Source organism: Guillardia theta (assembly GCF_000315625.1).
Source record: "Guillardia theta CCMP2712 unplaced genomic scaffold GUITHscaffold_53, whole genome shotgun sequence".
In the NCBI taxonomy this organism is placed as follows: Eukaryota; class Cryptophyceae; order Pyrenomonadales; family Geminigeraceae; genus Guillardia; species Guillardia theta.
The window spans coordinates 147,776-170,933 of record NW_005434621.1 but is presented as its reverse complement, the minus strand read 5'-3'; the positions used below and the strand labels follow the sequence as shown (position 1 = coordinate 170,933).

Genomic DNA, 23,158 nt, shown 5'->3' with positions numbered 1-23,158 from the left:
ACACGTGGCAGGAGAAGACACACAAACGACATCTTGGAGCCACGGGAGGTAGGAGGGATCGTGAGCAGAGAGATAAGTCAGCAGTGTGTGCAGGATGAAGCCGCATATTTTTATCTTCCTCCCTTGTCCACCATGAGCTCACCTGCCACCGCTGCTGCCGCTCGCCATGGCTGAGCAGCCGCCTGCGACTGCATGGCGACGCGCCTCTTCGCTGCCGCCACCTCAACTTCTTGTAAAACTAAAACAGAAATATATATATATTACTTTAAATAAATGTAATTTCTATATGAAATAAATAATAATTTATGCATTGTATCTTCTTAATTATAATTAACTTTAAAAAGTCAAATATAGTAGCTTATAGACCCTCTACAATTAATGTAAAAGTTACAAACAACAAGAGTACCAAGTATTATAATAATTTTAGTTTTACTCAAGTACAACCACCTTTACCCCCCTGTTCCATATCAGAAGCACCCGTCCCCAACGCAGGCTACCCACAACCCCCCCTTTGTGTGGAAATTACCCCACCATGTGTCCCATTGGAATTCTCCCCGACTCGCTATGGGCGCTCCGTCGTTTCTTCTTGTGCTAGCCATGCTGGGTGAGAACTCCTCTCCTCCACCACCCTCATTCCTGGCTCCTTACCTCCACAGCATACCTCCATCCTTCCCTCCTCCTCTCTGCCCCCCATGCACTGCAGCTCAGTCATGTTTCCAGGAACTACATCCGGTTTCCAGATCTCAGCATTTGCTCCTCGACTGCATCGCGAGCGCGGGGTGTCGATTCGACCACAGACAAAGTTTTACAGTATGTGCGATCAGAGTGGAGAGTACATGCCCAAGTTGCCCATCGTGGAGATAGAGTATTCGTCGCTCATGTTGCCCGTATCAGACCTCACCAGCGTAATGCAGGTATTGCACCGGTTGTAGGTGGATGCTGCGAGGAGCTTGGCTGGCCCAGGAGCTGTTGACGTGAGACGTGATTGACTTCAGCTGGGTATTCTCTTATGGTTGGAGTAGTACGTTCGAGGCCGACATCGGAAGTGTGGCTCTTGTCCCATCTCGGGTCCGGCCGGGCGGGGTGTTTGACATCCGGTGAAGGGGGGGGCGCTCACTCTCTCAAGGTCGTGAAGGTGACAACAGGTTGAATGGAAAGACGATATGGAGCAGGAAGACGGAAGGAAGGTTTCCTGAAGCCAAAGAGATCAAGCAGCGAGTCAGGGATATCATCTCACCAGAGAAGGTCGTTGCTCGTTATGGTGGGTGGGAGACTAACGAGCAGGTCACAGAGCCTTGGACACAGTGAGAGCGCAGAGAAGAAGGTTGTAGAGGCTGAATTTTCTCAAGACGAGAAGAAGATGGGTATGTGAAATAGAATTATGATGTGTCGATGTGTAATTGGAGAAGACGACAAGACGGCTGAGGAGCAGAGAAGATACTTTGGGGTTTTGTGATGATAAGAGGTACAAGAGAAAACTTAAATATTGATCTTGTAAGAGCTACAAGTGTCGCACAAAGGATAAAGATAGAAATGCACAAGAATCAGAGAAATTTACTCTCAAAAGCAGGGGATCAAGACTGCTTAATGACGTTGTGAAGCATAGTTTCTTTGTGGATAAGGTGACATATCTTCTCAACCTGAGGCATAGTAAGCTCGTGTCCAATAACTTGAATACTCTGATTACCTTGCCAAGAAGCTCGGAAATATTGTTGCTCCAGCTAAAGGATCGCCAAGTCAAGAAAGCAATGCAGCTGTCAAAAGCACTAATACCTGTTGAGGGTGTCTCTTGGGTCCTTTGTAGGAGCAAAGGTAGCGATTCCCTTCAGTCGGTCAATGCGACACCACAACGATCCGGCTACAACCTGCATCGTGAGTTAGAAACTTGAAAAATGGATGAAAAACAAGTATGACCATGTCACACACGTACTTCTCCGCTTCTTCCTGAGACAGCTCAAGGAGCTGTGCCAGTCTAGCCATACGGATGTTCGTGTAGTAGGTCGAGACTACCCTGATGTTGTGCTGCACAACCCTTGCGTGCAGATCGTCCCATCGCTTCTTACCCTTATCACCCTACAAAAATTCAGCCAAAGAAAACAAACATCTTCCACAGTACCTGAAACGCAGCATGGCTTTGCAGCTCAGCCTTGTACAATTCTTGGAACGACGACCACTGAATAAGCTCCATAGTCTTGAAATGCGACAAAAGGACCTGAAATCGTTCTATCATAAAGAAATCATTCAAAAGGAAGAGTTTTGGTACCTTGTAAGGAGGAATCTGCTCTAGTTTCTTCTCTTCCAGCAATCGAACAAGGAAGTCGTTTTGATGGTTATCATGAGGTGAAAGAATCAGCAGCACAATGACGCTCTTCAACAACGGCATCCACTTCTCTGGCTTATCCTGAAAGGACATCGAATTAGCCATGCTCCATGGGTTGAGGCTTCGCTTGCGTACCTGAAGTGAGGGGGTATTCCACATTTCATGGAAGTTCTGTGCCATTTCAAAGTATTCATCTTTTTCGTCCGCGATTCTGTTAAGGAGCTCATAGTAGCTGCAAAGCAAGATCCCCGTCAACGTGACATGAAAATACGATTCAACTAATACCGCAGCTTCAATTCTTGTAACTGATCATCCTTGAATGTCTTGGACGAAATCTTCTTGCTGACGATTGCTCCTCTAACGTAATCTCCCTTGTCCAAGCATAATCTGACTTGTTCGAGAATATAATCAACTTTTTCTTCCTTCTCCATCGACCCATACCTGATAAAAAAAATCGTTTACGGGACAACAACGCAACATCATTCACAAATCGTACGTTTCTACTTGAACTTCTTGCATGAGATCAGCAGCCTCTGCAATCTTTCCCTCTGCCTCCCTGTTCGTCACGCAATTTTAGACACTCAGATTTCAAATAGAAGACTTCTGTACTTGATTTTTGCCAGCGTTCTTGTCAATCTAGCTCTTTCCAACTCAACGTGAATCTTCCCATCAGTTACAGCTCTGAGAGTCTAAAGCAAATGTCAGATCATGTTTCCACCACTCCAAAGGTCGTACGTGAATGAGCTCTAGCTTAATTGGTTCAGTTGGAGTACTATCGATGTATTTCATGGCTTCCTGAAAGTAATATCACAAGATCCAGACATTGCTTTTACACGAATGACCTGCACGATTTCGACCAAAACTTGCTTCAATTGTTGGCGCCGTTTTGAGATGAGGATAACATGACTGTTGATACCCTCCCAGTCCTTTGTCTCATAAAGGATTTTGATGATCTCAACGGCAACCCTGGAAGGATACAATCATCGAATTTCAAGAAAGAGTAACTCTACTTACTTCCCAGTCGCAATCGCATCTCCCGCCAAACGAGTTTGCTTCTCAACCTGAAACACACAATATCACCAACAGAAATCACAACTTGATCTATTACCGTGAGCAAATTTTCTATTGCCTCCGCTTTCTTGCCTTCCTTCAGTGCTAAATCTCTGTTTTGAGGGATCGATGCTTCAAGAAGTGGTCCGAAATCCTCCTTCTTCTTTGTAGAGATTGACATGTCATCCTTATTTTTCGAGCTTATGAAATTCTTCTTTTCGCCCTGACCCTGGCCCTGAAAGAAAACAAATTGTCAGGCGTTCTGTCGACTTTGTTTCAAGTACTGGCAACGCAAAAGGTACAGTGCTTCAGGTGTGAAACCTTTCCTTCCTGCCTTCTTTGAATCCTCCCTACAGGATCATTCTATCTTGTTGAGATGTGGTCCACTCATTTCCCCCCTCTGTCTGCTAATATCGCTGGGTGTATTGTAACCTCAATCTTCACTGTTGTTGCTTACTCCCAACGGGTTCATCAATCCGATATCTGATCTCTCCATTGGCCCTTCTTCTTTCTCCTCGATCCACACTTCAATTACACCTTCGCCTCTCATCTTGTTACCCCCTTGAGATTGCCAGCTTCCAGATTCCTCCCCTCCCCTCCTTCTATCTCGCACACAGGTTCTTTGTAAAAGAATCTTGTTTCCCTCCTACTTCCCCTCCACATGTGCCCCTCACATGTTCTCTCTCTGCATCCCTCTCCTCTCCTCTCCTCTCCTCTCCTCTCCTCTCAAGCATTCCTTCGTCTGATATCTGATTCTCCTCTCCCTCCTCCTCCAGTGCTCGCCATGCCGCACCTTGTCGTCTCCGTCGGTGTCCATCTTGTCCGCCATGTTCGCCTGAGGACACCTGGCACCAGAGTTTGATGGGATTACTCAACTCAAAGTGAATGAGGGTGATGATGTTGCCACTGGGTCACTGAAAACTCCGGGCCCGGGGTTGAGATTCCGGGCCGGCATCGTCTGGTTTCACGACAGAGTCTGTGGAAGAGAACTCGAGACCCTTGCCTCTTTCACTTAGTGACTCAATCGAAAAATCGCAGATCTTTCATGGGTAGGATGCTACTCTTGCCTCTCGTGCTACATTGGGTACGGTACTCTGTGGGTGGTTGACTACCTGTACCAAATCCTTTCTGAATAGGGGGTGAGTGTACGATGACAAACAGGGTAGGGTACTTATTACCACCCTGGGTATGTCTATCACCCGTCATGTAAACATTGAAAAATAGGGGTGGTATCCATTTGATGGGGTGGGTGTGGAGCATCGTGATGAACTGGCAGGTCGTGGGGGTGGGGGGTACCCTAAAAAAAAGGCGTGGAGGGCGCGTGCGTGCGGAGGAGGCGACAATGAAGGACACGAGGCTCACGTTCAGGTGATGATCGCGGAGAGAAAGTGCGGGTGCAGAGAACAGATGAATATCGAAATGATGAGATACATGCGGATTCAGAGGATGTCACAGAGGACTCACATGCATGCATTGTTGTTTCTCGCTAGGGGATGATGAGATATGTGTGGTACGTGGTGCAGGCAATTAGGTGGTGGTGATGGTGTGAGGGGTAATGGCGATGAAGAAGTTATTACCCTGGTGGTCAATTCAGATGTTTCAAGGAAGCTGTGAACTTGTTTGTTGTATGATTGGCTTATTACCATCTGCCTTGAAAACATAGCCTGGTGAAGTAGGTCAGGATTAGGAGTTGAGTATGGGGCGTTGGGTTCGTCTCATTGCAATGATATGAATCACATCGTGCCTGATCAAGTCTTATTCATGAATATTTTTGTATGAAACTTGTGCGTGGTTGTTCGTTATAGACTATCCCAGTTAGAATTTGTTCGGTGATACTGATGGTCTTTAATGTGTGAATGACTGATAACTTGCGATAGCACTTTGGTGATCGCTGTATAGTTGTTGCTGTTGATGTTGTTGTTCTGTGAAGAATTCATGGTTGTTCATGTTGTGTTGTCCTCGAAAAGATTGTCAAGAAGTGGCAGCGTTGTAGTCGATATGTTGTGATGTTGGGGCAGTGTATTGCATAGATCTGAGTAGAGATACGTGAGATATGCATGAGGTTGTTGATTTCCTTGTTGACTTACGATCTTTATCAGGCGTAGACACTCTTACAACACTAAGAGCAACAAGACCCGTGTCGTCAAGACTCCCGGGGGCAGGTGAAAACTCGTTTCCGCATTGATTCTCCATTTCAACAACAATCTCCCACTTCTCCTCTCCTCTATCATCCACTTCACATCCCCTGTTGATCTTGTGTTGTCCGGCACTCTCTGTATGCTCGTGGCTCATAGAGATCTCAGGCTCAACATCTTGTATGTGAAGAAACCCGCCTCTGTCCCCAAGTGCGGAGACTGCGGATGCGTTCTCCGCGGCCTCAAGGCTCTCCGTCCTTGCGAGCTCAAGTCAACTACTAAGCGTATGAAGAGAGTTTCTCGTGCATATGGTGGAGCAAGGTGAGCTTACTTCCCTACTGATTCGATGCTCTTCATGCTCACCCTGATACAGATGCGGAACTTGCGTTCGTCAGCGCATCATCCGTGCATTCTTGATTGAGGAACAGAAGATCGTGAAGCGCGTTCTCAGCGATCAGCAGAAGAAGGGAGGAAAGGCCTCTTCATAATTTAGAGTGGAATATTGAATCAGGAAATAATCCAAGAGCTGCCCTTCCATCACTTCTTTAAACATTGTTGGTCATGACATCGACAGAACCTTGTAAACTAGTTGCAACAGCTGCTTGTGCTGTTTTCCTTCGGTCGAGTTACAGGAGCTTGAGGCTCATATATGCTGTCGTTGTGACAAGGCTGCTTCATACGATTTCTTGGCATGTTTACACTTCCATCCAATTGCCCAATCGAGAAACGTGTGCATCTTTTCATCCATTTATAACATGAATAGAACAGGTATGTACATCTTGCGGACTATGATTCCTTCTTCTTCATTATCTCCGGATCAACACCTTCAGTAGCCTGCAGCAAAGTCACCCTCCAACTCGTCCACCACAACCCGCAACCCTACCACAAAGATCGTCATCATAACCCCAGAGAACCAAACAGCAATCTGCAACTCAAACGTTAGAAGTGCTCCGATCCTCAGCATCGGCAAACCGTGAGAGGAATCCAGCATTGAGGTGTCTGGCAGTAGCCTTGGGAGTACAACCCAACAAAGACAACAGCGAGCGTTAACCAAGTAAACAGAACCATTTTCCCTGCCCTGCGTGCAAAAGCACTTCAAACCCCTGCGGTACAACTCCTCTCAGGCAACCTGGACAGCTGACGAGGAGGTGGCCCCTGGAATGCACGATGAATCTCTTCAAGCTGTTTCGAAGACATGGTCGCTCTGGAACAAAAATCAGGGGCAATCCACTTAAACGCCTTGAAGGGTCTTATTTCCGCCCGGCGCCCCCGGATGCACACAGCTTCACTGATGACCAACCTTGCAGCTGCACAACACGTCCAATGTGGTACAGAGCACAAGAACACAGGGGAGACGCCGAAGGTGGGGAGGAGGATCAAGGTTCAGTTAGCATGCGAGTTACCAAAGGTGTTTGGGGAAAAAGGGAAACATTCGGAAAGAGGTTCGTGGCAAAGAAAGGATGGTAGATAGAAGCGCTCATGTTGTGTTCCTAGCTTCCGTCCTTCATCTTCCTGCATCACATGTATCGAACGATCCTCGTGCTCTTCCCTTGGCTACCCGCGGCCATACCCACGGCAGCATTTCCATGTTTTATGCGGGGGATGAGACTACCGTGCGGGCTGTATGAGGGAGTAAAGAATGACAAGGCAAAAATGGTGGAAGGGACACCTTGTGGAAGCGCGAAGGTCAGAGAGGGCGAGGGCGAGGACGAGGGCGAGGAACAGAAGCTGTGTAGCGCGAAGGAGGGAAAGATGTGGAGGAAGAGAACAACCGAACATGGCGGATGGGAGGAAATATCCAGTGAACTTTTGGACGATAGCGAACAAAAGAAAAGTCAAGATGCTCCTGACCACGTTTCTGCTCTTCCCATGCTGCTCTAACAGAACTCGAGCATGCATTGTGCGTCTCCTCCCCCCCAGCTGATTTGTTTTCGCAGGATGATCCAGTAGCTTCCACCAAGGCTTCACCTCACCTTGACCCCCGTCATCATCACCCTCATCCCACGATGGACCCCAAGGGCGGAGAGCTGGGCGGAGAGCCTGGGTCCGAGGATGTCCCGCATCGCATGCATGGCCGAGAGCCCATGCTGAGCAGCTACCAGAGGAGGGTGCGGCTCAACAACGCTATCTGCCGTCTACGAAGGAGGAGCAAGCAAGTTTGCGGGATCTACGTTCAGTTCAAGGACATGGTGGGGATTCTGACCACCAGCGACGCGCTGCCGTCAGAGCTCGACGCTGATGATTGTGTCGCCATCTTCGATCTTTCCACAGGGGACAGACACCAGGTCCCGCTCCTCCCCCGTACCCACTTCCTCTCCTCCCCAAAGCTCGGGTTCACCTTCGTCGCCTGCTCGGACCCTGGGCCAGCGGTCCCTCCTGTGGAGCTTCACAGGGGCAGGAACGCAGGAGTGGAGAACGGAGAGCGCGCGCACGTCGTCATGGTATGCAACTATGTTGCTGCTCCTCTCGGCGATGCTGACCTGCCTGACCTGCAGCTAGAGGAGACGGGAGAAAAGAAGTTGGTAGAGACCAAGATCCTGCGGCTGACGTCGCCCACCTTCACCTACCATGTGGACGATGCTGATGATTCTTCTCTCCCTCCTGGCACTGTGCTTCTTAATGGCCTACAAGTGATTGGCCTGGTAAGGAGCTTCTGAAAGAGAGTTCTGTTCAGGGTGTCTCACGCTGTTCCTCTCCCTTCTCCTCCTCCTCCTCCTCCTCCTCCTCCTCCTCCTCCTCCTCCCTCCTCCTCCCTCCTCCTTGTCCTCTTTCCTTCTCTCCTTCTCCTCCCTCCTCTTCTTCAATCGTACAGCACAAGAGGGCGTTCAGGATGGAGAGGAAGGAGAACAAGGGGTTTCTGTCGAAGCTCACGTGCGGGCCATCGGAGGCTGAGGTTTCCTTCATGAATCACACGAGGAAGCAGGGCCTCCTCATCTGCTCCATCCTCGACTTCCTGGAGCTTAACATCCCAGGGGCGAGCAAGCAAGAGCAGGATGGAACTTCGAAGAGGGAGGGGAGGGAAGCTGGAGGAGGAGAGGGGGAGAAGAAGGTACAGGACAGGGCACAGGACAAGACACAGATGTCCTTGCTCAGCAACATGTTCTCGAACTTCAAGTTTTCGTCAGATAGGAAACAAGATACGCAGAGCAACAATCCAAGACAAGGAGGAGGAGAGGGAGGAGGAGAGGGAGGAGAGGGAGGAGGAGAAGGAGGAAAGGGTAAACAGGAGGGTGCCTCCGTGAAGCCTTTATCCCAGGGAGGACAGACCGAGGGGTCAAACTCAGAAGGCCTGAAGGAGGAGGCGAAAGGTGACGGGGAGGAGCAGGGCAGGGCAGACGGGCATGAGGGAAACGGTGGGGGGGAGGGAGAGGGGCTGGAGGAAGGGAGGCCTGCTTTCGGCATCGGTCTTGTCCTCGAGTCCTGGAAACCCTCCAACCTCTCACGCGCTCTCAATTTGATCGGCAACACCCGAGAAGCTGTAAAAGTTCACTCGGTAGCTCCTCTCCCTCCATTCTGATGCCCTCTCCTCCTCCTCCTCCTCCTCCTCCTCCTCCTCCTGCGCTCCATGCTGCCTTGCTTGTTCTCCCTCCTCTCTTTCCTTCCTCCTCTTCTACTCCTCACATCTACCAGGTCCTCAAGGAAGGTTCTGCAGCCAAAGCTCATCCCGCCATCTACAGTGGAGACATCCTCACTCATGTGGAGGAGGTACGGCCATTCCTCTCCCTCCATCCCCTCTATCTTCCCGCTCCTTCCCTGCCCTCTCCTCCCACCTCGCTGTTCTGACCGAGGGGGCAGGTGAAAATCACGAGCCTGCAGCAAGCAAGGCGGCTTCTGGTGACGCCGACAAGTTTGCGGGGGTTGAGGAGCTGACCAGTCTGCAGAGGGAGACGACGGAGCTGCACGTGAAGCTCAAGTTTGTAAGGAATCAGATCCCTTACGAGACCGTCATTGACATCGACAGAATGCCCGTAGACAAAGATTAATGTGGACACATTGTAGATATTAAAAGCACACAGATAGAACAGTAGGCAAGATACCACGGCTCCGTCAAACAAACACTAAATCATCCTCTCTCCCTCCTCCTTCACTCTCCTCCTTCCCCTCCTAGACCCTCCTCCGCTTCCCTCCCATCCCCTTCCTCACCCTTACCCTCCTCCTCCTTGACTCTCCTCTCACTCACATTGGCTCATTCCACCACCATCTCCTCCCCTTCTCCTACGCGTGGAGCTCTCAAGAGTAGAGCGACCCTGCGTCCATGGTGTTCCTGGACATCACCCTCCTCTTCAGCGACGAGAGCCTCTCCAACAGGGCATCGGCGTATCCTTGCTTCCCAGAGTAGCACCTGCAGCATGTCGGCACACAACCTGGACGCGTGAAGGGGTTGGTTGCGTACCCCACGAGTGTCGATCCCAGGAAGGTAAAGAGGCAGATCAGGACGGCAAAGGTCGTCGAGATGGCTCTAGAGCTCTTCATCTGCCCATCAGTCCTGCTGGGCTGTCACAAGGGCGAGCAGGGCAGGCAAGACGCATCCTCACTTGCACTTGTAGGAAGTTCCGGAGATGTCCACCTAACCCATCGAGGCATGTCAGACGTGGTAACCTGAGTAACACGAGGCTCGTTCTTACGGCCTTGCCGTCACGGATGACGTCCTCGAGGTCCTCCAGCCTGGCACAGAGAGTCAGCGAGACCGAAAGAGTGAGCAGAACATGGAGAGTGAGCAGGACATGGAGAGTGGGCAGGACAGAGCAAGCAAGCAAGGCAAGAAACTCTCAGCAGCTTCTTCTCACTCATTGGTCGCTTTCTTCAGGGCCTCGGCTGTCTGATTCAGGTCGCGCTCAAATTTCTCCATGTCAGCCTCCGGCACCTGCACGGAGGGCTCAACACAGACACTCCTCCCTCCCAGGAAGTGACCTTGCACTGGCCGTAGCTCCATGAGCACGAGCAGTTGCTACCGCAGGTCGAGCACATCGGGCCGTGAAGACCTCCTTCCATGCACTGCCCTCCTCCCTCGCTGCACCATCCGCACCCTTGATGGAAGTATTAGTACGCTCCCTCGATAGCCTCCTGCCACTCTGAACCTTTTTCGATGCATTTGTCGCATGTTTGCAGGTTCGAACAGTTGAATCCTAGTTGGAAACCTGGACATACTCTCCATCATGGAGGGAACGAGCGAAGGAGGGGGATGGGGGAGGGAGGGATGGAGCAATCAAAGCAAGGTGAGAGGAACTAACAGTCAAGCTGCATCGGGATCTCCGGAAGATAAGCTCCAGGGAATGTCCGGCAGTTCTTGAGGGTGACACTCGGGCAACCTGACAAACATCTCAGCGACTAGATCCTCTCATCCTCCGCTCCCTACCGGACAAAAACCTCGGCCCAATGTGCAGCGTGTCTTGACCATCCTTGATAAAACTCATGCAGATCATGGAGTCAGTTCCGCACGCGCTGGTCACTGCAGAGGTTGCCGGTGGCTTCGCGCAGAACCCTCCCTCGTCCGGAGAGATTTCCTGAGAGCAGCTGAGACCGACACGGAGGAGCGTTCGAGCTTCACCTGGAAGAAAAGGTCGTCTGTTGCACCCTCCAGGTAAATCTCCACGGAGACCGTGTTCTGACACGGGTGCATGTACATGTCTGCGCAGAGGTTCGCAAAGCCAAGAATGTTGAGGGGCCTGGGCCAGGACGTGCACTGCGTTTGCCTGATGCGAGTTCCTGGAGGAGGAGCGCCGTCCAATCGCAGCGCAACGCAAGACAAAGCAAGAGCTAGGAGGTGAAGGGAGCAAGCTTTCATCTTGAAGTCAGCTGCAAGAACCAAAGTCAAGCCGCAAACAGCTGCACAAGCATCCATGTCACTGTTATCGTGCTGATGTACAGCCTACGGTCGCTGCCATTGCACCTCATATCTGGAAAGACAGTACCCATCGAACCCGCTGACCTCCTCCTCCTCCTTTGCCTCCTCCTTTGCCTCCTCCCATCACTGCTGCTTCTGCTCCTGTCCTGCTGCTGCTGCTCCTCCTCCCTCCCTCCTCTCTCCTCCCCTCTCATCATCTCACTGCTCGGCCTTGCAGCCGAAGTTTGCGACCATCTGCATGATTTTAGTCAACTCGCTGGGCGATGCGGGGACGAGGGCCCAAACTGTGAGCCGGCGGTGCCAGGACCGTCCGGCGCCGATCATCAGATCCGAGTCGCCGCCGACCGTCCGATCCGGGCCGCGGCCGGGCGTGACCGGACTCTGGACGGTCCGAGCCGCGAGTGGCCGGGCACCCTCAGGCTCAGCGGCTGAGGCCGGGGGGCGGCGGCACTCTGACAGTGTGACAGGCTGCCGCAGTGCCGCTGCCCTATCGGGCTTCTTTCTTCACTCAGAGTTTCTTCACTCGGAGTTAAGTTAAAAATCAGTACGAGGACAATTAAGAGAATAGAGGCCGCTCGGAGGCCCTGGCTGTCGCACAGGCCATACGGCGAGAAGACAAGAGACGGCGCCATAAGAGGTACCGTCTTCAATCACTGGGGCATGCATATTGGACCGATATGATAGCCGCGCCGCCGGGTTAACCGCCGAAGATCCGGATGACGGAGCCACCGAGAGGCCTATGAATCTCATGATATGGGGAGGAGCTTCGCCAGCAGAGCTGAGAGAAAACCGCAGGAGCAGAAGATTCCCGTCAGGGCTCCTCCCTTCTCGCATGCTTCTGGCAGCATAGTCTGAGCGATCATGGTCAGCATGGCACCCGCCGCCAGCCCCTCCATGGCCTTCACGAAGAGCTCGAAGTCTCCGCTCAAGCCCGAGCTCGGCATGATCGCGGCCCCAAACATCGCACCAAGGCCAGTGATGACGCAGGTAGACGTCCAGAGGAGCAAGATGGTGACGGTGTTGAGGCCGACGTGCTTCATGGTGTTAGCCGACGCCATGGCTTCAGGGAAGTTGGAGAGGAAAACGCCGATGACGAAGACGAGGGGGTTTCGAGATCCCTCGGCGACGATAAAGCCAATCACCATGGACTCAGGGATGGCGTCGATGAGAATTCCGAGCCAGATCATGAGCGCAACGTTCTTGTCCTTGCTGAGGTCCTCAGCCACCGCCTCGGCCATTTCGTTCTCCTCCAAGATCTGGTTGGGGAGTTCGGGGGTCTCAACGGACGCTCTCGCGGCCTCCACGCTTGTGCTGGGCCTCTTGCTCGGGTTCTTCAGCTTTTCGTCCTGCGCATCCTGCGACTTCCTTCTCTCGATGTCCACTGACGTCTGCCTTCGGATGCGGCCAAGTTCCGTAGAAAGCCTTCCCTTGATAACCGGCTCAGCCGAGTAGCGCTCGGACTGATGAGACGCTCTGCGGGAAGAAAATGATTTCCGCAAACTTGCCGCGATGGAGGTCCTGGGCTGTTGAAAGCTATTGCGAGCTTCAGACCTGTTCATGCCATCCAGACAGCCATCGCCGTGCAGCAGAGCGGCGGTCTCTGCCGCATGCGGTGTTGTGTCCTTGTCCCGTGGAGACTGGGGAGAATCTTGAGCTGAGACGTCAAGTTCAAACTCATCCCTCTCGTCGAGCGAGCTTGCTGGCTGCCACAGGCAAGCATCCAGCAGCGCAGGCTCAAGGGTGGGATCCTCGCTGAGCAGCCTTGCAAGCTCTTCACTTCGGATGCGGTAAATCCTGCTTTCAGCAGAAGCTGTAGCTGAAGTTCGACTGACCGACTTTCGGCGAGCTCTGATGTCTATGACATCTCCCCCAAGTAGCTGACCTGTACGTATCACCGAGGTGCAGGAGCCCTCTGACACTGTTACGCTGCCGCTCGCAATGAAGAACAGCGAAGACATGCTGTCGATCTCCTGGAAGACCTCTTCCCCCAGGAAGTACGCTTCTTGAAACATGTTGTAGAACAGAGCCTTCTTGTGCTCAAGGGTGAAGCTTTGGAAGCATCCGCCCTGAAAGATCGTCTCATAGTCTGTTCCATTCATGGCAGCCAGCGGGATGTCCTCTTTAGTCTCTACAATCTTTTGAATGGAGAGGGAGATTGAGCAGGAGTCCTGATAATTGTGATCAAACTCTTTGAGCACGAGCTCCAGTGCGTGAGGAGCAATTGCCAAGCAGACGGTCTTAGTGACTGCTACAGCAGTACAACGCACTGTTCCGCCGGCTAAGAGCGCTTCGTGACCGAAAATCTCGTTCTTCTTGATTTCGCGATGAGACAGAGGCAGGACATTCCCTTCCTTGTCGCAGAAATTCAAAGCGATCTTTCCTCGCACAACAAAATAGATCAGCGACTCCTCGCTTATCTCAGAGTGGATTGGCCTTGAGTTAGAGTCGAAGGTAATCTTCTGCATGTGGGGTAAAATGGCTTCCAGCGCTGAGCGAGGCAGGTTACGGAACACACGAATAGATTGTAACGCTGAAATGGTTTTCGATCCCAGCAGCCTACCCATGTATCCTCTTGTTTGTTCTGAGTGGAGAGTAGAAAACTTGCGCAAAAAAGCTCCAGCATTGTTCAGTAAGTGATCGAGCCCAGTGAAGACTACTCCTCCTCCCAAGGCAGCGAAGGCCATGACGACTATGATCTGGTAGAGCAAGTGAGAAGTGAAGGATCAGGTTGAGGGTTGTGCAGCAAGTACCTTGTTGAACTCGTGAATCATGAAGTGATCTTTGTGTGCAAGGGTGACTCCGAAGAGCTCGATGGAGAGGGCAAACAGCAAGGCGCCTCCTCCGAACGACATCAGGTTGGCAGACATCTTGTCGGGAGGGCTCTTTATGATGGCGACGAGAGCCCCTGCTGGAAGGGATGCGGCGGAGGCAAGGCCCCACGCCAGAGCACTGGCTTCATGGACCATGAGGATGGACTAGTTTGAGGAGGAGGGAGCGAGGGAGCGAGGGAGCGAAGGAGAGGGGGTAGAAGAAAGGCGTGAGGAAAATATTTGAGTAGGGGTAGGAGGGTCAGAGTACTTTGTTTCGAGGCTCTCAGGAGGGGGTTCGAGAAGGAAATGGAGGTGGTGGGGGTACTTAACACATAATACGGGTGGGTGGTGCTTGTGGTCATTGGCAAAATCGTCATTAGTACTAGGCAGTACCTCACCCCCTGATGAAGGGGACATTACACTCAGAAATAGGGGTACTGAGTCATCCACGAGTTGTCACCCAATAGTCGTACTTTCATGATCGGCGGGTTGGCGAGCGGTCGTATCGCCCGGAGTCACTGTGCCATACTAATCTTTACTCAAAGTTGAGTTAAAGATCAGCCATACTGGCGTTGCCATCGCTCGCGGCATCATACTAACATTTACTCAAAGTTAAGTTAAAAATCAGTACGAGGACAGGTAAGGGCATACTATCGGAAGTTTGGACCCTGATCGGACCCGGACAGCGGTCATCACCCGGTCGGCAGGCCGCCCGGGCCCGGCCCGCCGGGCCGGGGGGTTGGTTCTCCGATGGATCGGATGTCAGGGTTTTCTCTTCTCACTCGGAGTCACGAGTCGCCATGTCACCGGGGGCAGTGCCAGCCGCGTGCCGCTGGCCTGTGCGACACTCACCTCAGGCGGCCCAGCAGGCTCCGACGTCGAATCACTGAATTGAGTCTCCTGCCATGCCAGTCCTCGCACTGATTTTTTATAACTTCACAGGCTTCAAGTTAAATACGTGACGCCCGGACCGGGGGGTCATGAATGTAGTGCTGACTGAGTGCACAACTTGAACCCGGCGTGAACAGTGGCCCACTGTCAACCGTTGGCTTACTAAGTTAGCAACATGATGACCGCCGCTGCCATCTAGAGGTTTCAACTGTCTCTCTCTTCTTGTTACGTCAGTAGTGAGGCGGACTTGTTGATATGCCTTTCCAACCTATCCGCGTTTTCTCCCTTCCACTTAACTAATTAAATTTACTCAAAGTTGAAGTTTACGAGGTTCGACAGCATGACAGCTGAAGAGGAAGAGCGCTGGGAAGGCGAAGAACAGATGGCGGGGATTGCAAAGAGGACGAGAATGGTTGGGATCATGCATAACAAGTCAGAAGATGTGCTTGAATGACGTGCAGGAGAGATGAGGGATGACAGAGGAGGGATGAGGAGATTGGAGGGAGGAGGAGATTGGAGGGAGGAATGGAGAGGAGGAGAGAGGATTCGGAAAGGGTTGAAGAAATGGACAGGAAGGAGGGTGCATGCCATGAACACATGAACTCTGACTCCCCATCAGCTGACCTGACAGCAGTTTGCGCTGAAAGATCAGCTGGTGTTGTGTATGAGATGCTGATGCAGGGTCTTTCAGGGAGGGACGATACCCGGACGGAATGCGCGTGAATCGGCTATGTGCATCGGTAGCACTGCTGTTGGGCTGCACCGCAGCATTCCCCATGAGAACGCTGAAACAGCTCCCGATGGTCCCATCGCTCACTCAGCTCCCTGAGACCATTGTAACGCAGGCGTCAGGCAACACAACAAACATTCAAATCAGAAATCCGATTTGTTTTGGCAAGGAATCGGTGCTGGTTGGGATGTTCTGCATCGGCGCGACGACCGAAGAGGAGGATAAAGACCCCGACCACAAGCTTCCGAGGCTGACAGTGAAGATCACGAGGAAAGACAGCTCGCCTCCCATGACTGTCTTCTTCTTCGATGATGAGCACAATTCTTGGGACGCGTTCTGGAAGAAGAACATGATGGGCCGTTCCTGCGAAGAGATCAGCAAGGCAGCGAAAGCTACCATCACGGAGAACTCGATGCATGCACCTCAGATCGATGCCTTCAAGAACATTCAAGGCAAGTTCTCCCACAACTGGTACGTCGTTGCGGTAGACTGCCGGGACAGGAAGTGTCCGAAGGTTGAATCCATCAACGTCAGCTTCTTCCATCCCAACACAGACGGGGGCACAGGGACGTGTTCCGGGGAGCAGGATCCGATGTCGGCGATGGAGGAAGCTTTTCTTGAGAGTTGGAAGGCGATGGAGTTGAGAAACATCATGCATGTTGTTGGGGTCTCACCGTTTGGTGTCTTCTTGCTCTACCTCAACTTTGCTGTGATGCTGATTTGCTCGTTCCTGTTCCTGATGTAAGAGATGAAGAAGCAGATGCTTCCCTGCCATATCCCACCACTGAGCGCGTTACGCAGCTGGGGGCTGAGGGCAGAGAGCGCGAGGAGGTTCCTCTACTTCAACACCTTCTTTGTTACCAGGTGAGAAGTTTGCGGGGTCAAGCTGGACTGAAGCATTGGATGACTTGATCTTGCAGCGTCACTACGATGTCTTATCTCGCCATGGCCACTGGGAACGGAATTCAGGTCAGGAGGCTGGCAACATAAGATATGATGTCGTATTGCGTGACCTCCAAATCAGCCGCTGTGGAGAATCAAGGGGCCTCAGGGAGCAGGTGAGGGTCAGAAGTTTGCTCGATTCTTTAGTGCGAGGGGAAAGGACGCAACGGATAAGGAGGGACAGAAAGGGAGGGGGAGGGAGGGCAAGAGAGGATGGAGCGCAAAGGAGGGAGGGAGGGAGGGAGGGAGGGAGGGAGGGAGGGAGGGAGGGAGGGAGAGAGGGAGGAGAGCAGGATCGGGTCGACGATGGGGTTGCATTGGCTGATTTCTCTTCCAGTGTCATGGCACTACTCTCAACCTTTCTCTGCGCACTTGGTAAGTCTCAACGTCGCTCGTTTCACCTGCTGACTTCTGAACCAGGGGGAGCCACAGAATCCGCACGGTAGGTGAACTTGGGAGCAAGTACCCTCCCTTGACCCTCCTCCTGCTCAGAATGGAAGACACTTCAGACTTACCCTCTCTTTTTTGGTCGCCACATTGCGCAGGTGACCGATGCGGGTGAGTGAGATGAACTTGCTATGCTAACCCGCCGCAGCTCGTCACGACTCCTCTCATCCTCCTCGATCTCTTCCTCATCACTGGCGCTGGCTTCAGCACAAGAGTCTTCATGTTTTTCTGCAACACGATGATGGTTGCCTTGACCCTCTTCTGCTCTGCTCTACTTCTCACCCGCTCCTCTTGTCTCTTCTCCCCGTTCCCCCCTCACCTTCCCTTCCCATCCTCGGCGTTCTCTGACTGGCTTCCAGACGCTCTGCTGGATGGTTGGTGCATTTGTCTCAACTCCTTCTCGATGGGGATTCTGGGTATGAGCTCTTCCTCCCTTCTCGAATTACCCCTTTCCGCCTCTACTTTTCCTGCTGATCGCGGTCCTCCTTCACCTCTCCCCTTGTGACACACTCTGTGTTCGATAGTCTTAGTTCTTCTCTTCCCATTGTTAGTCCCGACTCCCACTGAACCACCTACATCTCAGGTCTTTGGAAACGCATTCTGCATTGGGGTCTGTCTTCCTATGATTGGGATCTTGCCGACTGCAGCTGCAAGGTCGGTGAAGCTCATGGATGGGAGAGGAGGGAGGGGAGAGGATGGAGACGGCTCTGACATCGAAATAGGCAAGGTCGTTCAACACGTAAACTCTACGGCGTCCTGATGTGTATCACTCTGGTACCTCCTTTCATCTTCTCTGCCAATTTCAGTCCCATGTGTACCCTCCCTCCTTCTTCCGTGCGTCTATCTCTTTCTTTTCGGCCCTTCTGCTTCTCCTCCCCTCCTTCCGCCATCTCTCTTCCACTGCCAGTACTTTCCTCAAGTTGGATGGCCACAGCTCTCCATCCTGATCTATCCCTGGGCTTGGGTCCTCATCGACGGAGCGCATGGTCGGGTTGTTTGCTTGCTCCTTCTTGATCCCTCAAACTTGCTCAGCCCTGCCCAGCGACCTTGCTGTTCTCTTATACATCATCCTCGACTTCGTTTCACAGGTAAGAAACTACATGTCCTCCCGTACCACTCTCTTCCTCCTCCATCCTCCTGCCTCTGTCGCTTCCCTTGTCCTGGTTGTTCCTATAACCCCTGCTCGCTCCCCTTTCTCTCTCTCGCTCATGGCGGTACCAGTGCGTGTTTGGCGTCATCCTGCTGCGGAACGCGCCAGCACTGGCATCATGGGGCGACGACCTTCAGGTGAATGGGTTTTGGGCGGGGAGGAGGAGAGGGAGGAGGAAGAGGAGTGCGAGTGCGAGTGCGAGTACGAGGCGGAGGCGGAGGCGGCGGAGGAGGTGAGGAGTTGACAGAGAGCAGGTGGAGACAGTCGGGCTCAGGGGAAACAAGGGCAGCGAACAGGAGCTGGAGCAGAGGGATTAATGATAATGAACGACAAACCTGTGATGGGCGGAGCACTGAGGGAGATGATGAAAGGGAGGAGAGTTGAGGCAAGTGAGGGAAAAGAAGGCGGGTGGGAGGTTTCGGGGCTGCCCAGCCAGCGAAGGAACGAGAAAGAAGGGGTTGATTTGTACGCACTTGAGAAATACTCCTCCTCCTCCTCCTCCTCCTCCTCCTCCTCCTGTCATAAGGCACATGAACCACTTTGCCGGAGACATATTTGGAGGTAGGGGTAGAAGAATTCCCCTGGAGAGTGGGTGGTGGTGATGCTGCAGGGGGTATTCACGGAAGAGTGGACCCTCTTCAACATGATATCAGGACGATAGTGAATTATCCTTTAGTAGAATCATATTTGTGCTCTGCACCAAACATATACTCCATAAAAATCATCCCATTGGTATTTTTGGGGGGTAGGGTCATGAGACCAGGGGTAGAGGTCATTCATGGGGGTAGGGTGATAATAAAAGGTGGAGGGATTGCGACATGTCGGGGAGCGCTTCGGAGGTGAGGAGGAGGACGAGGAGGACGAGGATAAAGATGAAGGAGATGAAGGAGATGAAGATAATGATGATGATGAAGGAGATGAAGGAGATGATGATGATGATGATGATGATGATGATGATGATGATGATGATGATGATGATGATGTCGTACAAGAAGTCAAGAACAAGTGAAGAATGTAAGGATCAGAATAGGGATCGAGCAGAGGATGGAGAGGATGAGGAGGAGAGGACGCGGCAGAAAAGAGGAAGGACACAGCGGGCGTTGGCTTCTTGCGTTGCATCAAAAAAGTGAAGGATGAAATCACAGGAAGTCCGGAGGAAAGAGCAGAAACCAGCGAAGATATCTGTGGACGATGTAAGCTGGCATTCGTTGACCCGGTCGCAACCCATAACAAGGTCGCCCCCGCAGGTCCTCAGGCATGCAAGGGAGGTCTTCGGAGTTGTCAGGACTGACCAGACGCATGTGATGTGCTCTGGTGCCCAGGCAACTCCCAGCTGAGAGTCCAGCAGGTTGACGAGTTCGACTCGTACGACGACCGCAACTTCTTTCTTTCAAAGATTTGTTTCGCCAACGAGCCTGACCAGTACGTGGACGTGGTGATGAAGGTAAAGGCAGATGACATGCTGCGGTGTGATGTGATCGTATGAGGTGTTATGATGTCTGTTTGAGACTTGTTCGCTTTCGTGAAGCTTGTTCGCTGTCGTGATTCTTGATAACTGTCACGATTCTTGTTCGTTGTGATGTTGTGACACCAAAACTCTTTGATGTGCTTCCCTTGTTGTAGACCGCCAGACGTGCGCTTGTTGTTCTCTCCTCCTAAAGTTGCTCCCTCACCATGGTCCAGATCCACAACGGAGTCGAGTCAGACAATCTTCCTCTCGTCGTCGCACAAAACGACGTGCTATCGTACCTCAGGTGAAACAGTTTGATCTCCAGCCTCCTGTCTTGACATGCTTCACAGTCTGCATGCTGTCGATGTGCCGCTTCCGATCAAGACCGCGGACAACACGTCCTGTGTCGGATGTATCATCCTCCCCTGCATCTCGGGAAGCGGTTGGCACTTTGCGTGTTTTTGACTCTCGTTGTTGTATACTGCTGCTACCCCGATGCTCTCTTGATCGCTCGTCTCCCTTCCCTCCCTCCCTCCCTCCCTCCCTCCCTCCTCTTCTTCCCTCCCTCCCTCCCTCCCTCCCTCCCTCCTCCTCTTCTTTCCTCGGCTCACTCTCCTTCTCCCTCTCTTGCAGACTCACGTCAGCACGCGGTTCGTCTGCTCCAGTACATTCCCGGGGTGAGTGTTCCATCCCCTCGCCCCTCAGGCGGTGAAGTTCAGCAGAGCATCATCGGCCAGCGGGAGGAGGAGTCGCCTGCCTTGCTTCAGGACATAGGAAGGTACTTGGAAGCAGGGTGGCTGGCGTATCGCTGCCCCGTCCTCGACTACGAGCAGCCGCTGAGCAGGAGGCGTCCAGGTTTGTGGGCAAGATGGATCAAGTCCTGCTTGCGATGCCCAAAGTCCCTTCGTGAGCTGCTGCGTTCTTCTGCCCTCGTTGCTGAAGGAGCTGCCAGCGCGTTGAAGGAGCGTGATCTCCTATGGGACCTAAAGAACGTTCCCAGCTTGTCCAGCTTCAGGTGCCTCCCTGCCAGCCCCCCCGGCAGCTTCTGTGCTGACGGACAGCAGTGAGTTCATCAAGGACGAGGGCAGGAGAGCGCTGCAGAGGGAGGTAGAGACCTGAGCTCCATCCCCCCCTCCTCCTCATGGCGACTCATTCGCAGGTGATACGGAGGTTTGAGGAGAAGGTCTCGCCCAAGATGGAGAGCCTGAGGAAGGTGATGGAGCCAGTGCCGTGCTGTTCTGTCTCCTCTGCTCCTCCTGGCGTCGATGATGCTGACCCTCTTGCATCTTTCTTCTCCTCCTGGCTGATCCCCTTCCCTTCCCCTTCCTCCTCTTGCTCTTGCTCTTGCTCTTGCTCTTCCTCTTCCTCTTCCTCTTCCTCTTCCTTCCTCCCACCTGGTCGACACTCTCACTCTTGCTGCAGGCAGTGATCCAGAACGACGCCAACGAGCAGAACATCCTCATCGACCAGGTCCGCACATGGCGGCAGGAGGGACGGGAGGATAAAGAAGACCATGGCAGGACCGCAGGAGAGTGCAGGGCATCATTGACTTTGGCGACTGTACATACACATGTCTGATCTTCGAGGTGACTCTCATGACGTTGACATGCTCCTGGTGACGATGCGGGCAGCTGGCAATCTGCATGGCCTACTTGATGTTGGGAAAGAAAGACATCTTGACTACCGCCACTCATATTTACGCGGGTCGGCGTCTCACTCCTTACATGCACCTCTGCTGTTGTTTATCATGTTTGATGTAATGCATTTGTTGTGTGTTGCGATGATCAAGACAAGTGTTTTGTTTTGTTGTCATGCATGACGTGCTGTGATCGCGGTTGCTACACTGCACTCCAACATCTCTCACCTTTACTTCTTCAACATGACATTGACATTGTAGGATACAACAAGGAAGTCTCCCTTACACAGGTATGAACACTTTCCTTGCATTCACGATGACTCACTCACTCCCTGCAGGACGAGAAGGAAATTCTTCACTGCCTCATCTGCTCTCGTCTCGTCCAGTCCCTCACGCTAGGCGCTTATTCTTTCTCCAAGGTCCTGCTTCTGCTCCCTTGCTCCTGCTCCTTCTCCTCGATCCGTTGTACCTCCTACCCCTTCTTTCCTCTCACTCCGTCCCGTCCTCGCAGGATCCCACCAACGAGTACCTCCTCGTCACTGCTCAGACCGGGTGCGCGTCTTTGCCCTCCCTGTTCTCCTTGCGTCATGACTTCATCTGCGTCACGAGCAGGTGGGTAGCGCTCGAGGCCTTGATGGCAATCAGGTGAATCCTCCTCTTCCTCCTCCTCCTCCCGCCCCTGCTCCTGCTCCTGCTCCCGCTCCTGTTCTTGGCTCTGCTCCAGCACCCGTTGCTGCTCCTGATCTTCCATCCTTCGCTTTGCTCTCCTTCTTGCGCCTCCTCCACCTGCCCATGGCGCTGCTCTGACGATGGGCCAAGGGAGGACGACTTCTTGAAGAGGATGGAGGAGGGAGTCTGAGAAGGAGGAGAATCATAAGGAGCGAAAGACGTTCTGCAACATGCTCTTGGTCGCGAACCCCAAAGATTCGATCATCTTCCTCTCGATCTTATTCCTCTTCGCTGCCTCCTGCTCGCCCAACTCCTCTGGAAGCTCGAGCTCCATCACCTGCCCCGCCGCGTCATGATGAGGAGGAGGGGTGGGAGAGCAGTAGATGATGAGAGAGGGGAAGGAGGAAGCAGAGAGGAGGAAGCAAGGAGGAGGAGAGAGGGGGGAACAGGAGGAGGGTTTGTACACACCTGGAGGAGGCGATGGAGGGATTGCTCCATGAAGTTGGAGGTGTCGACGAGCTTGTTGAAAATCCCCCCGAGCTCCTCTGCCGTGACCCTGTACTTGTGCGAAGAAAGCAGGAGGATGCCCAACTGCGGCAGCTCCTCCCCAGTCGACTTCACGATCTGAGACAGGATTTCTGTCCACGTTGAGACAGTTGTAAGGAAGCACTGGGCAGCGGAGATGATCTCCTTGTTCATCTCCTCCACCTCCTCCGACGCTCCTCCTCCTCCTCCATTCTTCTTCCCCCCGGACTTGACTGCCAGTTCCGCAGCCCTCTCCTCCATCCTGCTGAGAATGGCGGAGAGCTGGTCGAGGTCGGCGTCGAGCTGTTCCTTGATGGCCATCACCATGCTCAGCTGGTTCGGGACAAGCTTCCCCATCCTCCCCCTCACCCACACCAGTGCCTTCGTCTCCTCACTCCCCTCGATGGTCTCCTCCACCTGGGGCCTCCGCCGCTGACGCTGCCGCGACAGCGTCGCTTTCCTCTGCATGTCCTGCATCTCGAGCAGCTCCGGGTCGTTGCTCCTCATCGCCTTGTGCGCCTGCAAGATGGCGATGGCGACTTTCTGCTCCTCCCGGTA

At 52.8% G+C, this 23,158-nt stretch overlaps 10 protein-coding genes across 10 annotated transcripts; 6 read left to right on the top strand and 4 right to left on the bottom strand.

Annotated features, from left to right (window-relative positions):
- Positions 1–812: 812 nt before the first annotated feature.
- GUITHDRAFT_111608 (hypothetical protein) lies at positions 813–1,456 on the top strand (the record flags this gene model as incomplete). Its single annotated transcript, XM_005829256.1, has 6 exons — positions 813–914; positions 964–974; positions 1,023–1,097; positions 1,146–1,245; positions 1,292–1,364; positions 1,410–1,456. 6 exons carry the CDS (start codon positions 813–815, stop codon positions 1,454–1,456), a joined length of 408 nt encoding a protein of 135 aa, XP_005829313.1.
- A 118-nt stretch (positions 1,457–1,574) lies between these two features.
- GUITHDRAFT_175559 (26S proteasome regulatory complex, subunit RPN5) lies at positions 1,575–4,199 on the bottom strand (the record flags this gene model as incomplete). Its single annotated transcript, XM_005829355.1, has 15 exons — positions 1,575–1,640; positions 1,688–1,721; positions 1,774–1,865; positions 1,915–2,073; positions 2,117–2,212; positions 2,264–2,401; positions 2,456–2,552; positions 2,606–2,761; positions 2,817–2,876; positions 2,930–3,009; positions 3,056–3,115; positions 3,163–3,286; positions 3,335–3,381; positions 3,429–3,605; positions 4,164–4,199. The coding sequence occupies 15 exons, from the start codon at positions 4,197–4,199 to the stop codon at positions 1,575–1,577; spliced, it is 1,422 nt and encodes a 473-aa protein (XP_005829412.1).
- A 498-nt stretch (positions 4,200–4,697) lies between these two features.
- Positions 4,698–6,029, top strand: RPL34e (large subunit ribosomal protein L34e, cytoplasmic). The gene is made up of 4 exons (XM_005829255.1): positions 4,698–4,738; positions 5,470–5,532; positions 5,674–5,826; positions 5,879–6,029. Exons 1-4 carry the CDS (start codon positions 4,713–4,715, stop codon positions 5,991–5,993), a joined length of 357 nt encoding a protein of 118 aa, XP_005829312.1. The 5' UTR covers positions 4,698–4,712; the 3' UTR covers positions 5,994–6,029.
- Positions 6,030–6,291: 262 nt separating this feature from the next.
- Positions 6,292–6,702, bottom strand: GUITHDRAFT_111605 (hypothetical protein; the record flags this gene model as incomplete). The annotated part of the gene is made up of 4 exons (XM_005829254.1): positions 6,292–6,339; positions 6,389–6,430; positions 6,478–6,583; positions 6,635–6,702. The coding sequence occupies 4 exons, from the start codon at positions 6,700–6,702 to the stop codon at positions 6,292–6,294; spliced, it is 264 nt and encodes an 87-aa protein (XP_005829311.1).
- Positions 6,703–7,153: 451 nt separating this feature from the next.
- On the top strand, positions 7,154–8,423 carry GUITHDRAFT_153586 (hypothetical protein; the record flags this gene model as incomplete). The annotated part of the gene is made up of 4 exons (XM_005829253.1): positions 7,154–7,191; positions 7,443–7,946; positions 8,001–8,147; positions 8,318–8,423. Coding segments are annotated over exons 1-4 (778 nt in total), but the record flags the coding sequence as incomplete, so codon positions are not given.
- Positions 8,424–8,542: 119 nt separating this feature from the next.
- On the top strand, positions 8,543–9,525 carry GUITHDRAFT_153585 (hypothetical protein). Its single transcript, XM_005829252.1, has 4 exons — positions 8,543–8,998; positions 9,136–9,210; positions 9,301–9,339; positions 9,387–9,525. The coding sequence occupies exons 1-4, from the start codon at positions 8,603–8,605 to the stop codon at positions 9,486–9,488; spliced, it is 612 nt and encodes a 203-aa protein (XP_005829309.1). The 5' UTR covers positions 8,543–8,602; the 3' UTR covers positions 9,489–9,525.
- A 210-nt stretch (positions 9,526–9,735) lies between these two features.
- GUITHDRAFT_111603 (hypothetical protein) lies at positions 9,736–11,347 on the bottom strand (the record flags this gene model as incomplete). The annotated part of the gene is made up of 10 exons (XM_005829251.1): positions 9,736–9,847; positions 9,899–9,991; positions 10,041–10,072; positions 10,131–10,170; positions 10,293–10,369; positions 10,417–10,532; positions 10,584–10,643; positions 10,737–10,814; positions 10,862–11,009; positions 11,054–11,347. The coding sequence occupies 10 exons, from the start codon at positions 11,345–11,347 to the stop codon at positions 9,736–9,738; spliced, it is 1,050 nt and encodes a 349-aa protein (XP_005829308.1).
- A 764-nt stretch (positions 11,348–12,111) lies between these two features.
- Positions 12,112–14,289, bottom strand: GUITHDRAFT_60925 (hypothetical protein; the record flags this gene model as incomplete). The annotated part of the gene is made up of 2 exons (XM_005829250.1): positions 12,112–12,696; positions 14,149–14,289. Coding segments are annotated over 2 exons (726 nt in total), but the record flags the coding sequence as incomplete, so codon positions are not given.
- Positions 14,290–15,742: 1,453 nt separating this feature from the next.
- GUITHDRAFT_164142 (hypothetical protein) lies at positions 15,743–18,660 on the top strand. Its single transcript, XM_005829249.1, has 14 exons — positions 15,743–16,522; positions 16,583–16,645; positions 16,702–16,750; positions 16,806–16,839; positions 17,061–17,098; positions 17,144–17,165; positions 17,216–17,268; positions 17,319–17,414; positions 17,530–17,586; positions 17,754–17,824; positions 17,893–17,944; positions 18,078–18,161; positions 18,259–18,552; positions 18,575–18,660. The coding sequence occupies exons 1-14, from the start codon at positions 15,765–15,767 to the stop codon at positions 18,635–18,637; spliced, it is 1,734 nt and encodes a 577-aa protein (XP_005829306.1). The 5' UTR covers positions 15,743–15,764; the 3' UTR covers positions 18,638–18,660.
- Positions 18,661–19,453: 793 nt separating this feature from the next.
- Positions 19,454–22,265, top strand: GUITHDRAFT_111600 (hypothetical protein; the record flags this gene model as incomplete). The annotated part of the gene is made up of 17 exons (XM_005829248.1): positions 19,454–19,513; positions 19,568–19,621; positions 19,669–19,764; positions 20,004–20,074; positions 20,121–20,212; positions 20,404–20,447; positions 20,493–20,785; positions 20,835–20,877; positions 20,930–20,983; positions 21,193–21,240; positions 21,291–21,356; positions 21,402–21,474; positions 21,668–21,696; positions 21,745–21,825; positions 21,918–21,958; positions 22,019–22,051; positions 22,226–22,265. The coding sequence occupies 17 exons, from the start codon at positions 19,454–19,456 to the stop codon at positions 22,263–22,265; spliced, it is 1,218 nt and encodes a 405-aa protein (XP_005829305.1).
- Positions 22,266–23,158: the final 893 nt, after the last annotated feature.